At 40.0% G+C, this 14706-nt stretch overlaps 1 protein-coding gene across 5 annotated transcripts in view; it reads right to left on the reverse strand.

Moving 5' to 3' along the window:
* Positions 1 to 110: 110 nt before the first annotated feature.
* OSBPL2 (oxysterol binding protein like 2) overlaps positions 111 to 14706 on the reverse strand; it is a 29750-nt gene continuing 15154 nt past the window's right edge. For all 5 annotated transcript variants that reach the window (XM_048963505.1, XM_048963501.1, XM_048963503.1 and 2 more), the window contains 11 exons: positions 14522 to 14597; positions 13146 to 13280; positions 12336 to 12433; positions 11464 to 11646; positions 9579 to 9686; positions 8580 to 8669; positions 7817 to 7940; positions 5869 to 5997; positions 5022 to 5145; positions 4351 to 4441; positions 111 to 3618 (listed from right to left, as the gene is read on the reverse strand). In XM_048963505.1, coding sequence (XP_048819462.1) covers positions 3516 to 3618; positions 4351 to 4441; positions 5022 to 5145; positions 5869 to 5997; positions 7817 to 7940; positions 8580 to 8669; positions 9579 to 9686; positions 11464 to 11646; positions 12336 to 12433; positions 13146 to 13280; positions 14522 to 14597 — 1261 coding nt within the window. In that variant the 3' untranslated portion in view covers positions 111 to 3515. The remainder of the gene's footprint in view (positions 3619 to 4350; positions 4442 to 5021; positions 5146 to 5868; positions 5998 to 7816; positions 7941 to 8579; positions 8670 to 9578; positions 9687 to 11463; positions 11647 to 12335; positions 12434 to 13145; positions 13281 to 14521; positions 14598 to 14706) is intronic.

Here is a 14706-nt window from a genome sequence, read left to right on the forward strand (position 1 = left end):
CTGTTGTCATTCGGCGGCAGAGCCCGCCCCCCCGCCCTGCTGTGTCATCACGGCGGAAAGATGGCGGCGCCCCCATCCCCCCTCCGCCAAGCAGAGGTCGCGACCCCCTCTGTTCTTCAAAATGAGCTTTATTCGGATTTACAGCTTTACAGTGTAACATTGACGTCCGCAGACCTGTACAGACTTCTCTAAAAAGCCAAAGACGGTTGTTAATAGAGACGGGCATCGACAGTTATTAAATATTACAAAAATAAATGCATTTCACTCAGCGGTTCGGCAGGGCCGGGCCTCATCGCAGGGCCGGGCCTCGCCGCCCCTTCCCCTCTCTCCCTCCCGCTCAGGTGCCCGACACGAGCAGCGGTGCCGCAGGGCAGAGCCACGCTGAACCCATTGTGAGCATTTTGGGGGAAAGCTGTGGAGATTCTGGGAGCGCTTCAGCCAAAGAATTTCCACTGCTTGGTCTCAATGCACCGAGAAACGATTTTTAGTCATTACACAGCTGCAAATGCAGCCGTTTGGTTCTGTTTTGTTTTTTGTTGTTGTTGTTTTTTAATCTGACCGATTCAGGGCACACTCCTGTCCTTGTCGATCAGCACCAGCCATCCCACAAGCACCACTGAGGCAGCTGCCCCCAGCCCTCAGGCACAAAGCACCCAGTGCCCACACAGCGCCCTCCCACAGAGCTCTCAGCAGCCACTCCATCCCTCCACCAAGGCATCATTTTCACCTCACGGCCCCCCCCTTCTCCCCCCGGCACTCAGAGCTCGGATTTAAGTCACTTTTTGCACAACAAACACCGTGGTGACCTGAGCGACCTGGCCACCTCCAGCCGTGTCCTCACACAGCTGCCCCTGCCTCCCTGTACACAAACCTCTCTCACCACCTAGAGGCCCGAAGGGAATTAAGCATTTATTATAACTTTCTTTCTAGATGGTTTCTCTACAGTATTAACATATACTAACACAGTTATCTTATATACAGTGCTTAATCAAGTTATAAAAGTGACATTCTTTTAAAAGGTGCAAAGTTATGTTTTGACATGTAAACTACTGAGGCGAGATCTGCATTTAAAATATATATTTTTTCACTTCCAGAGCGATCACCAGGTGCCATCAGGCATCCCGTGGCTCGCCAGGCAGAGACTTTTCAGCAGCAATGAGAAAATATTTTGTAAATGCTTTCAGTGAAGAACAATAAATTAAAAGAACAGAGTTGGAACCCATTTGAGATTTCCCTAAAAACCATTACACTGAAGAGAGGAGAGAACGGGCTAAAGACGGAGCTAACTCTTACTTTAGGAAACTTGCCAATTTATTTTTAAATTACATGAAATTCCTCAACTGAAGTTTCAAATAAACATGGTATAATTCTGTGTTTGCATAATGAAAACGGTGTTTAAATTAAAATTCTAATCCAAGAGAAGAGAGATGCTAACCTGTCCATTCCTTCTTAAAAACATAGTATTTACCAATTAACTCTGCATTTTTTCCATTCTATTCATATGCTTTTAAAGAGCACTGACTCCAACCTTAATTATAATTTAGCTTAAGCAAGTTTCAATCTCCTGTGAGATGTTAAACTGGCTTAGCCTGTGAATCTTTTCAATCCTCATCCAGTAAGAATGGTTCCACAGCGGGCAGAAAATCTGCAAGGAGCATTCCAATGCCTGGAACAGCAATTCAAGTTGATTTTTACACAGACTCAGAAGTATTTTATGCTATCCCATACTGACCAGCAGGGTCTTTTAAAAAGTCAAGCATCTGAGCGTTTATTAGAAACAAAATATAAATTTGTTCTCTGAGCCGCATTACCACATTTAGTTTGTGTGTAAAGAACATCACAAAGTGTGATTTCTGGCAACAGAACGTTGCCATGAGCTCATTTCAGGTTAGGCCTTTTTATTGCCTTGAATTTTTACCATTTGTCTCAGTTTTCCAACGAAGACGACAACTAAATTCCCCAAATTAAAGTCAGTCCAATCATATGGTGCATAATTTGATACAAAAATGTTTCTCCATGATTATGTTACCTTTTGCTTTCTAATCCTATCACTGGGATAGAAGCACAACCTGCTCTTCAGATGAAACCATGGATGTGTTTCGGCATCAGCTGGATCAATTCTTCCACAAATTCCTCAAGGTGCTGCTGTTTGCACCAGTGATCTCTGAACCACTGTAAGCCTCAACGCAATGCAGCCATTTTCCTTTTTTGCCCAGTTCCTCAAAAGTTTTCATTAACAAACAAACAAATAAAAAAAAAAACCAAGCAACCTCAGGATTAGTTTTACTTACTAGGCCTAATTTTTCCAGACTCCTTTCCTCTCTCCTCACCAGAAGTGTATCACTTGGAAAGAAAATTAAGGGATCAGTCCAGTAATTGATCTGTAGTTCAATTATTTCCATTATATGGCTTTGACGTTTCAATATGGAACAAAAAAATTCCACTTTTATGGCATCACATGCTCACAGAAAACATGTAATAGGTAACTATGCCACAGCTTGAAATCGATTCTGCTCTTTTACAACATACAAAACAGATGTGACCTAATAATGAAAAACATGCAAACAAAAACATCCCAGAAATATGAGATCTGTGTGGATATACATACCAAGTGCTTCCAAATAAAACTTTAGTCTAGAAGCATATTTAGTGCCAAAGCTGCCAAAAGTAGTGCAGAAGATCTAAGCCTCCAAGTGGTAGCAAGCAATATATTTTACATTGTAACCACCTCTGCATTCCTGCAATTGCTCCTGAAGTTCCTCATACTTTAAGAGCAGCATCTGACTTCAGAAAAAGCAGGCATCGTTTAATGCACCTTGCTCTTAACACGTGCTTTATGTAGTTTTATCACAGGTATATAGTTTAATGCTCACAGTGACCAGAAATTGTGAAGACTTTGTAACAGATGACTACAGTTTGAGAAGCTAAAGTTGTTCTCTTGTTTCTCAATGTCTTTGAATTACTGAATCATATTGAGAGAGGGGGGCCAGCAGCTCCAGTCCCCACATAGTGCTACATACTGTATGAAAGTTTCACATGCATCTCTTCATGGGAAATAGCCGCAGCACTCGATTTGATCATGTTCGTACCTTGTGAACTTTTCATCCCTGCTCCAAGTTCTGAAAACTTAGATTCCTCACTACTCTAAGTAAAGATGGTATTACCTCTATTTTCTTAAAGTTACATAGTTTTCAAGGATGTTATGAGCTCTACCAGATACAGCATACCTTCCTGACAAAAAACTAGGGAAAAAATGGAGAACCAAAGGTCCCTTTAAAAATTAGTGAAAATATGATGATTTCAGGTGTAGCCTTATGAAAAGAATGCAACAGTGTTTAAATATTTGGCAATCCAACATTAGTGACCATTAAATCCTTGACTGCTGACTGATAGATGTTTTGTTAGGATTTACTTAGAAAAGCTGAATTTTGTTATTCACAAAACCAGACTAACTGGCTTACAATGAAATCTAGTAACTAGATGTCCAGATGAGATGAGCTATTGGTTCCATTATTTCAATATATGTCCGGACAGTCTGAGAAATTTCTATCAAAATAGCCACCTGAGTACAGCCAATCTGAAGTCCCAGTGTGTGGGTTAGTGCCTTGATGAAACCACCTGGAGAACAGAAAAAGACAGGTAGTTAGGAGGGGGAACAAAAAGCTTTGCTTCTTTCCCAAGAACATTATTGAAAGACACTGATATTTCTCACTGGAGGAGGAGAGCCTCTGCCAGTACAAGGCATTAAGCTTCCTGCACAGTGGTCACTGCCTGACCATTCTTTTTTGCATGAAGTCAGGAAGGAGCACAAAATGGATTTTCAAATTCCTGTCTTACTCCAAATAATAGACACTGATATTGTTGATCATATATTGGTAACATACCATTATTTTTTACTTTATAAGAGTTTTTAAAAGCAGTTTCTGAAGTAACCATCCAAAAAGTCCTAGAAGTTTGAAAGTAAGAGGCCTTAAAGGGCCACAACATGCTACTCAACTGCCAAAAGTTAGACAGGCATTGGCTATGGCACAAAATGGGACTTAATGTTTTATTCAGTCTATGAAAAAGATGAGTTCTGAGAGCTTAAAACAAAATCAAAAGAACAGCATTACCAGTTATTTATGACAGGTTTCAGCACTTATTATAAAATAATTTCCTAGCACAAAATTATCAGCAATTTGGTTTTCCAGCTCCGTTATTTAAGAGATGACCAGCAAATTACTACAAAATAATACAAATTGTGCTGTCATGCAGGAAATCAAACACACGTTGTCTTCACTAAAAGCATTTCAGGCAGTAAACCAGCAGCATTCAAAGCATTACACAACTGCCCAGCTTGCTGCTCCTTACCGTGTCTGCCACTCCACTTCATCTCTCGCACGTTCCTTGCGAGCAGCTCTTTGTTTCTCCTCCAGTCTCTCTTTTTCTTTACTAGCCACATCTAGCAAACATTTCAATGAGAACAGTTGTTTAGCAAAATGGAAACAAAAAGGCAGAAAACAGGGAAAAGACTGCAAAGAAATAAAACATAGTTCATTCGAATGAGAGAAAGTGTTTGCTGGACACAACCTGCTCAACAATGACAACTGCAGGTGACAAAACTAAAACTGTCGTATCAGAAATGTTGTGACTACAAACAGAGTACATGGTAAAATTACAGAGCATTATCCACCCAGACAGTGGGAAAGAATTTAGATTGAGTATAACAGTGTTTTTTTTTCCCCCTACTATCTGATAAACACCAGAGCAAGAGAAGATGCCTGCCAGCATCCCCCAACAAACATGCAATGTCCTCCAACACAGGATTGCAGTCTTGAGATCCACCTGGGACACACTTGCTCTCCCAGGCTATTCAAGGAGAAAACAGACATTATACTGTACAAAAGCATGATCGTGATGAAATGATGTTAACATTGCTTTGAGAATAAGAAACTGAAGATATCATTCCACAGCAAACAACCCCCATTCAGTCACCCCTCTCAGATGTTACCAATGTGAAAACATGTTCTTCAAACACATACCCATGTTTCCATTTTCCATGTTTCTGATATCTGGCCGTAGCCGACAGTCAGTGGGAGCTAATATTGCTTCCATGCCCTTCTCCAGCTCATTGAGACTCACAGCAAAACTGGTGAAATTGTACATCTTGAAGGCAAATTGTAGACAAAACACACGTTATTTTGGCAAAGCAGCAATAGGCTTCCTGTACTGAATGGCTACAACAAAGCTTCTAAGAGAAATTACTGAGTCAAACCCTATTCCATCAGCCACCTTGAAAGCAAGACAGGTTCATTCCAAACTGACTTTTTTTAAAGAGGAGGGAGGAGCAGTATGGAGATCACAACAGTCTTTGCTTCAGAAAATAGAAACATATTTCCTCTATATCTGATATTAAACACCATGATTTTTCTTTATAAAGAAAAAAGGAAACATCTAAAACTAAGAAAACAAGTCATTTGTCCCAGGAAAGCATGCACGTTTTCATTCATTAATTTCAGAGAACATTAACTTAGGTTAATATCCAGATGCCCAGTTACTGCATTTTTGGAAGCCTGCCTTCCAACAGCAGGGTGAGCAGTGGGGAGCACACATCCATATTTCAGCCACTCCCTGCACAAAGATCTCACAGATCACACAGTGAAGCAGCTGCAGTCAGATCACACATTCTACCAACTCTGCTGCTTTCAGCACAGGAATGAAGCAGACAGCTTGCTTCAGTTTAATTTTGCTGCTGAAGCAAGAACTGCCAGAACCTGCCAAGAAGCACATTAAGGACAGACACTTCCAATAGGGCTTCCTTTAAACATTACTCATGTTCCCTCGGATGTCACTAGTGACAGGAACACACACATTGATTGAAACAGTTACCTGTGATGAATTGGGTGGCCTACAATTTATTCTCCAAAGCAATTTACTGCCTGGTATAAACTGCACGGTGTCTTGAACTTCTGGCATATCGTCAGCCTCATCATTTTCCGACTTTATAACATCCTCACTCTGAAACAAAGACAACACCATTACTCCCTCAGGTTCAAATGAGTCAAGACTGCAGTTCAAACTGGTTTCTGTAATGGCAGAAGAAGGATAAATAGCACACGCTCGCCTTTTGGATCCCGACTGCTTTGCTTGCAAAAGTACCTTGCTTATTTAATTAATAAGGAATGAATTAGTGTATGAGTTCATCAATTTTACTTCAACTAAAACATGCCACCTTTTCACAGTGAGAATCAAGCTCCACATCAGTTTATATACATTAATGCACGTTCTGTCTAAGTTGCAGTAAGAATTCAACAACTACTCTTAGAAGAAACTAGTATTTCCCATTCCCAGAGAAGGCTCTGGCCTGCACTCCCACTCTCAATGCCATGGTTTGTGCTAGCAGTGGCAATCTCACAGAGCTGGACTATCATTTCTGAATTCTACCTGAGGGTGGAAAACAGGATGAAGATTTTTATCTCATCACCTCACCATTTTTATTCCACTGTTCACAGACCTCAATCACTTTTGTTCTGGCTATCTATTCTAGGAATAAAATACAATGTGGTTCTGCAAGCAGTTAGAGGAAAGAAGGAGGCTGCACACAGCACAAACAGCAGAAAACAACATCTTCCTCATACAACTGAAAGGCAAGCAGAGCACAAACATATCAAGCACTATCTCTACACAGGATCAGGCCAAACAACACCAGCTATAGTGTTTAATCCACTTGAGCTGCACAGACCCAGATCCCCTGACAGCTTCCCTTGACTACCTGAAGACCTGCTTTTGCATGCTTGGTCCCTATCATCAGACTGAATCAGGAGAATCTGTCTCAGAACACAGCTGCACTGTAAAAGGATCTCAACATGAGAAATCACCTGAAAGCACAGCCATCAGAATGGAAGAGGCAATATCATTCTACTGTTAGAGTGTCACAGTTCTCCTATTTGCCTTCTGCCTCCTCTGATGTGTCTCATTTGTTCTCTTCAAAACAGTTCCTCCTCTAAATATAAATTCCACAGGAAGGAAGGAAGGAAGGAGTTGACTTTCTTAGGGTGAACAAAATCTTATTATTTAAAAATAAGTCAAAATGCAAGCCTGCACCATGACAGAATCCAGAGGCAAAAAACAAGGCCTATTCTTGCTCTGAATTCCCGTCATGTGAGCATTTAAAAGACAGACTGAGTCTCCCAAGCAGAAGCTAATCACTCTCAACTTTAGCTCATCATTTTCATTTCGTACAAGCAACCAGAGCCCACGAGACTTTTGTTGACAGTGGAAAACACAACAGTCCTCTGCATCACACCACATTTTGCATTTTCCATATAACCCTGAGGCTTCAGCAGTAATTCATCTGATCCGGACACGTGATGAAAAAAATCCACAAATTCCCAGACCCTTCTGCTTTAAAGGCTGTCTGCACCAGAAATTCAAAAAGGCTGCATCACCCAAAAAGGCATAAATGACTTAAACATAGTACTTAAGGAATTTTCTTTTTAAATGCCTCCATTCAGATATTTTCACATCTAGCAGCAGCAGTACAGACACTTTCTTTGTTGAAGAAAAGGCTTGGGAGCTGATAAATGACGACAACTCTGACAAGTCTCTAGCAATCACAATTTCTTTAAGTTCTCAAATAGCAGCAGCTCTCACAAAGCCAACATAATTCCAAAGTGCAACGCCTTCTCACGAAGCTGCATCCCTCAGACCCCTACCAAAAGATGAACAATTATAACCCTCCACGTACCACCAACCCAACCATTTCTGAAAAGAAGATGATTTCCTCTCATTTTATATATTTTGGTATTTTTACTCCCTATAGGATCCTTAATCTTACCGGCTTCAATTTCTTTTGCTCACCACCTCTCTTCTCATTCTTTTTGTAAGTCTCATACGTGGTGGGATCAGTGCACCACAAGCATTCTGTCCACTTGCCATAGATGATGCACAGCTTCTTTCTGCTGCAGAGAGAGCAAAGGAGAGTTAGCTTTTGCTTCCCATAAGGCCTTCTAAGCCAAGTCATACAGATCCTGGTCTGCATTAAGCACACAGCTTCCTACCCTACTGTCTTTTGTTTCTTTGCAGATTTCTTAGAATCCAGATAGTAGATTAATGCAAAGAAAATGATTCACCTTCAACTAGTCTTTTTGGCATTCAGTCCTGCAGAACACATCCTCATGACTTAGTCACACACCTTTTGCTATTGTTCAATGAGTGTGGGTGCAGCGAAGCCAGCAGCTTGCAGTACAGACCCCAAGAGTCACACAACAGCCTTGGGCTTGATTAAATACTTTCAATAACTTCATTCTCATTATTTTAAGCTGAAGAATGAAACTGCAACTGTGCAACAGTGAAATCAGCTTCAACTACTCTGTGCTTTCCCTGGATACCTTCATTCCAAGTGGCCAGACTGGAGAGCTTCCTAATACTGCTGGAAATCCTCATCCCAACTGAGGAATCTTAATCCCAACACTGAGAATGCAAAAGGTTATAAACTGCATTGCTAACAACTCTGCACTCACAGCAGTCAAGGTCACCACGTCAGCACTAAAGCAGTATCTATCACAGTGCACAGAGAGGCCAACAGACACAGCACTTACTTTTTGTCCTGGATGTATCCCTCTACTCTGTGAAGCTCTTTTCCAAACAGCCCACACGGTTTAAAATTAAGGACACATTTATCTCCAGTACTGCAGAGAAAATTTCAAGTACACACTTCAGGAAGCAAGCCCCTAAACACATTAACAAGACCATTTCCCCCTACCCCCACCCACCTGCACTTTATTTTAGCTTTTTTTCTTGTCAGTAATGAGAGGTAATTATTGATATCATAACTTAACTCACTCAGATAATAAACCATAGTTATCACAGTGAGGTATGTGGCCAAGTTTCTATATTAAGCACAGAGAGACCATCTTGGGTTGCAGGTGTGAATTTAAGAGACAACTGCAGATTTGATGAGGTGGAAGTACCAGCATAGCAGCCTGTTGGAATAAAGCTTCAATCTATTCACACAAAAAACAGGTGCTGTATTACAGGTGCTGCATTCTTCTGCAATAAAGAAGTTTTCCTATTTTACAGGAGATTATTCTCTCCTTCATTTTATGTAAAGTCAAAAGCTTTTTTATAGGCAGTTGGCAGAGCAATTGACATGCTCTATGTTCACATTATACTACTACTCTACAGTCATTTATCTGTGCTGTACTCTTAATTGAATACATTTTCTATTATCAAAATTAAAAGAGAGCCAAATGAAAATCAAGCTGATGGAGGTCTACAGCATGCTTCCAGCAATTATTCCATTTAATGGCTCTGGAGTTATATTTAATTTCTGTTCTCTGTCAGTAAGGCTGAATTTGAATAGGTAACTCACAAATGCAAAAGCTTTGTAGCCCATAAGCCATCTATCTATTCATTTGCCTTTTCATTTACATTATGATGATACAAAGCTCAGCCCAATGAATAGTTTGCATTTGTCAGAAAATGGGGAACAAAACCACTCTGGGCCTACAAATACTGAAGGTGTGTATCCCAGGGCAGTGCCTGCTTTGTAACACAAGTGAAAACGACCACACAACAGCCCCCAGGGTTGGCATTACCTGTGATTCACGATTTCCACCGTTCCATATTGTTCTAGCCACAGTTTACCAATAATTACATTATGTACACAACAGGTTGGATTTGTCCATGTGTAAGCTTCACTATGTCTGCAAAGAAAACAGAAAAATAAATCCGTTTCTTGAGCTTGCAGTGGAATGTAAGCCTGTTAGAGCTCTATTTGCAGCAGGGCAAAATATTTACTGCTCCCATGAACAGCCAGCAGCTAACTTCAAAACAGAGAAGAAACAGACTTTTCTTTGTAAGCCAACGACAAGCTGCGTGTAAACACGAGGGCGAGTTAACAGTGCAATATGCCCTCTCCTTTTCTTCCTTATTAAAGAGTTGAATTAGCAAGTTTTACAGTTGCTGTGCTTTTGAATACAGATTCCAGCTCAATAAAGTGAGCTTTTAAAGTTGCCTGTGATAGAAAATAAGGCTCGGATGAGAACTGGACTGACAAGGCCTAACACTGCCTTCTACTCAGCTGCTGCAGCAGCACTGCAGACTTCTTCCTAAAGCACTTTCTTGTAAACCTGTATCATAGCCAGACAGTTTGGTTAGGTTTTCTTATAACTCAAAGTGGTCCTCTGAGTTTTCCAGCAAAAGTTAGCCCCCATCAGATTAGCAATCAATCTGGTTAGCAATCAATCCATGTTAGAAAAGCATGCAAACTCTACTCTAATACAAAACAAAATATTAAAAAAGCATAAATAAGCAGCATCCTCTGTAACAAATGCCTTGGGCTCCTAGTTCCATTAAGCATGGAGCAAACAAACATACTTAATATTTCCAACTGTCAGAGAAAAAAAACCAGATCAACAAAGTCTGACAGTCTTCCACAGCAAACTATATTCAGGTGTACTTCAGAATAACAACTACTCTTCAAGTGGGGGAAAAACAAAATCATCCCCCCCAGCCTTAGTACATGCTTTTATTCATGAACTTATTGACAGCAAAATCTGTGGAGCATGAAATATAACAGAAGACATTCATGCCCTGTGAAGATGAATTGAGACATTTATTTGTGCTGGAAAAGTGGGGAAGAATCGTGCTTTGTAACACAGAAAACACAGAGTCAACATAAACACAGTGCTTCAGCCTGATTGATGATGTTCCCTAAACTTCAGTCTGGCCCAGAATAACTTCAGGCTTCTCAAACCAACAGACTGGTATGAATCACAACATTAAGGAGCTCAAAATCTGAGCTCAGCTTCTGCTGCTAACTTGATGCAAATATTTAAACCAAATGCTTTAGACATTTACACTGCAATTTAAATCTGTATGGTGATTTGATTAGGCAGAACAAGAATCCTAATTCTACATAAAGGCCCTCTCCCCACCAGCACACATTTTTGTCAAATCTGCATTCTACTCTACTGTTCACAGTCATTTCTACATCCAGAGGAGATTCCCTCTATTTACATCAACATTTATCTCCAAGACCAAGTTTTGGAAGATCAGATGCCAGCAGCTCGACAAACAAAAGAACTTTCAAAAGAAACTACAGGAAGAGTCAATGCTTTGTATGGCAGTCAAGTTGCCTCTTTATTAAGACCAAATGTCTGCTTCCTTTCTACGTGAATGCCTATCTTCAGAAGATATTTTAAAGCAACCTCAAAGTTAGACCTGAGGAAAGCTTTTGGAAAAGCATTTTTAAGTATTCAATTGCAGAATGCCTGGCACAAACCAGCGTGTGGACAGCCACATGATTTGAGGCATAACTGATCAGGACTAATAGGGAAAGGCACTGATGATTTCACTGGAAGCTGACAGAAATCCTGACGAGCTTCTTGCGCTCTGCCATCACACGAGGCGCTCACTGTGAAGCAGCAGCACTTTTCACACACACACACAAGGTTAAAGGCATTTGCTTCTCATACTCACTTTAGAAGCTCCAAAGTAATCGTCCCCCGTGGCTCCGCTTCTATGCTCTTTCCCCAGAATTTCAATTTGGGGTAGATTGAGCCGTGAAAAATAAAGTCCTTATTGAGGCCTTCAGAATAAAATGCACTAATAGGTGGGTGGTGGCTGACTTGCTCAGATATAAACCTAAATCCTAAATCCTCCCTGTCAACACAAGAAAGAGCATTACACAATTAATCAACGTACGGGAAAAGAAAACATAACTTGATACTTCCATTTTTTTTAAAAAGGATCTTTAAATTACTCTGAAGGTGATGCTTCCCAGCCCCACGACACATTTGAAATTAATAAAATGAAAGCAATAATCTTCTGAATACCTTTTAAACTGCTGTTTATACCCAGAATCAATCCCCATTGAAATACCCAAGTGACTTCCTACCTAGAAAAGCACCTGAAGAAGTTGGACTGGAATAACTCGAAAACTCTGCAATTCCTTGGGCAGCAGTCGGAGGTCTGACTGGAGGTTTTTCTCTATAACTGATGTATCTCCCATTTCAGCAAGCTGAAAGCCTCTCAAACTAACTTATCTGATAGCAATAAGCACAACACTCTTTAAAATTAGTTAATATTCTCTGTTCAGGTGCCTTCAGCAGAACTTCAACTATTTATTCTCTGAACAATTCTAAGAATACCCTGCATTAACACAGAAATAAGACTACTTCTATAAAAACCTCTCAAACATTTTGCATTAGTTGGGGGAAATAATTTTAGCTAAACTCAGAAAAGTATTAAACATATTTTAATAGTTTTTTATTTACTTTGGTGAATCAACAACCAAGCCAGTGTGACTGCCTGCTCACACAGCCAGCCTCAGATCCCAATTCAATTATTACCTTGTTAATTCATAGGTTTCTCCTAACAGGGGGTTAAATGGTTTGCCAGTTCTCTCCCACTGAGAAGCTACAGCAGAAACTGCAAAAGCAGCTACAGCCTGTAAGGAAATAAGAACACAGCTATATTAACAGTTCATTAAAACTGTTTTTCTGTTTGTTTTTGTTTCTTTGTTTTTGGCATAGTACAATATTTTATTATTCTTCCAAAAAGAAAGATCTATATGTTGCTTAAGGCCAAAATGCTGGCAATCCATGGGATAGAATATAGAAGTAGAGAAATAGAAGCAGTTAACAAGCCTATCATTCCAAAAGGAGTCATTTTCTGTAGTACATTTTGCCAGGTTGTACTCTGTTCCATGCTCCTCTCTTAACTCTAGAAATCATGGAGCCATTCAACAATTCAAATTAATGCTTGTGACCTATTTTGGAAAGCTCAGGAGCCTTTGTGTCACCAGGGCACAATACAACTTCATTTTAAGGTGATTTAAAGCCAAGATCTCATCTTTATAACACATAAATACCAAGGAGTCACAGCTAAAACAGCCCTGAACAGGCTGAGGGCCTTGGGAAGGGTCAGTTGTTGCACTGCCCTGCTGAAGACCTTTGTGCAAAGTATCAAGTAGGAAAGCATCACACATAACTCATGTCAACCACTATATAACAGGAAATTGCTCTAGACAGACAAACATGGGTATTCTTACAACAGCACTGGAGGAGATGCACTCAAAAGAAGGGTTGTATTAATACAAAAGACCCTTGAGAAAGAGAAACCACTTCTGAACTAACAACAAGCTGGTAGCTGGGACTTGCCTGCATTCTTTCCAAGGGATCTGCATGACTACAAGCCTTATTAATGAGGTATATGTGTTCCATATATTCAGTTATCCGCTGAAGGAAACTCAATGGCTCATTGAAGACAATGGGCATCGTAATCTTAGACAACTCCTAGGTAACAAAAGGACAAGTTAATTTCTTAGAGCATTATGTTATCAACTGACAACACTAAGAATACTGAAAGTAAGCTGTGGGTTAGTTGAGTCGTCAAGTGTGTTTGCAAGAACACTACAAGTCAGCAGCAGAACTGGAACTGCTAGAGCTGAAAGGGAGTAGAAGCACTGCAGAACTCTACTAGAGATCAGAAAGAATGAAAAAAACTTTGAAAGTTGATCCAACTAACCCAGTAAATTCAAGAAAAATGTTACCTTCTACCTTCTTGTGTATGTTCTACACAAAAGAGGTTAAGATTTCTGTAGCTAGTGGAAATGATGCACCACACAGCTCATTACAGGTATCCAGGTACCACACACTTCTTTGAAAACCTCACATATCTGTATGCATAAAAACTAACTATCCTACTGCAGGAATCACAAATTATTTGTTAGGAGGAACAGTTACATAACAAATACTACCTGAATTGCTCTAACATATTTTAGTGGCTTTATTAAAACAATCTGTTATTTCCATCAGTATGTCTCTCATTTCCCATGTGGATACAAGACACACAAAGCTCACACAGATTTCCAGCTCCCCAGGTCTTTTACTATTTGCCATCAAATCTAGATGTTTATTAAAACAGCTGCACTAATACTGGGCACTTCCATCTTTTACATGCTTACAATTTAGTGGAGCAGAAAATGCCATCAGATACAACAGACACAACAGTTGCTTTCCATTGCCACAGGCAGTAAGGAAAAGTCACTCCTGGCTAACCTGATTTGGTCAGGCAAATCGTTCTGATAGAATGTCATCCATCCCAACCAAAGGAGTTTTGATGGTACATTTCTCTCTCCTAGATGACATAAGCTAAGCTGGCAAAGCAACTCACTGACTTGCCTGTTGCATTCACTAAGTACTGTGCTGGCAGATCTAGAGTAGATACGAATGTCTAAAACCAGCAGCAAAAAAAACAATAACAAAGAAGAGAATGTTGTGTTAATCAAAGCATAATTAACCATATTGTTAAGGACTTTAGCATAGCTCTTACAGGACTGTGTTAGAAACACCAACTTACGTGCTCCAACGGCTAAAGTGAGAAAGGCAGCAGAGTTGGCAGTTTAAGATTATGTTCCTTGCAGGACAAATACAAAATGCAGCAGGTATATTCTGCATGCAGGTTTTAAGGAATACAATTAATGAGTCAAAGGCAGAAAACTTAATATCAGCATACTTAATCTAGACTAACTTACCAGTCCAATGCATTTTTTTAATATGCTCCACACACTAAAATCACTTCTAGAAAACATTGGGGCAGGCAATGATGTCCTATAATTGGAAAAAAAAGAACAGCAACAAGTCTGTCACTACAAGTTCCTTAAAAAAAAAAAAAAAAATTAATTTACAGGTACTAAAGTACTTAATAAAGGAAATGAAG

Source organism: Lagopus muta, chromosome 16 (assembly GCF_023343835.1).
Source record: "Lagopus muta isolate bLagMut1 chromosome 16, bLagMut1 primary, whole genome shotgun sequence".
In the NCBI taxonomy this organism is placed as follows: domain Eukaryota; kingdom Metazoa; phylum Chordata; class Aves; order Galliformes; family Phasianidae; genus Lagopus; species Lagopus muta.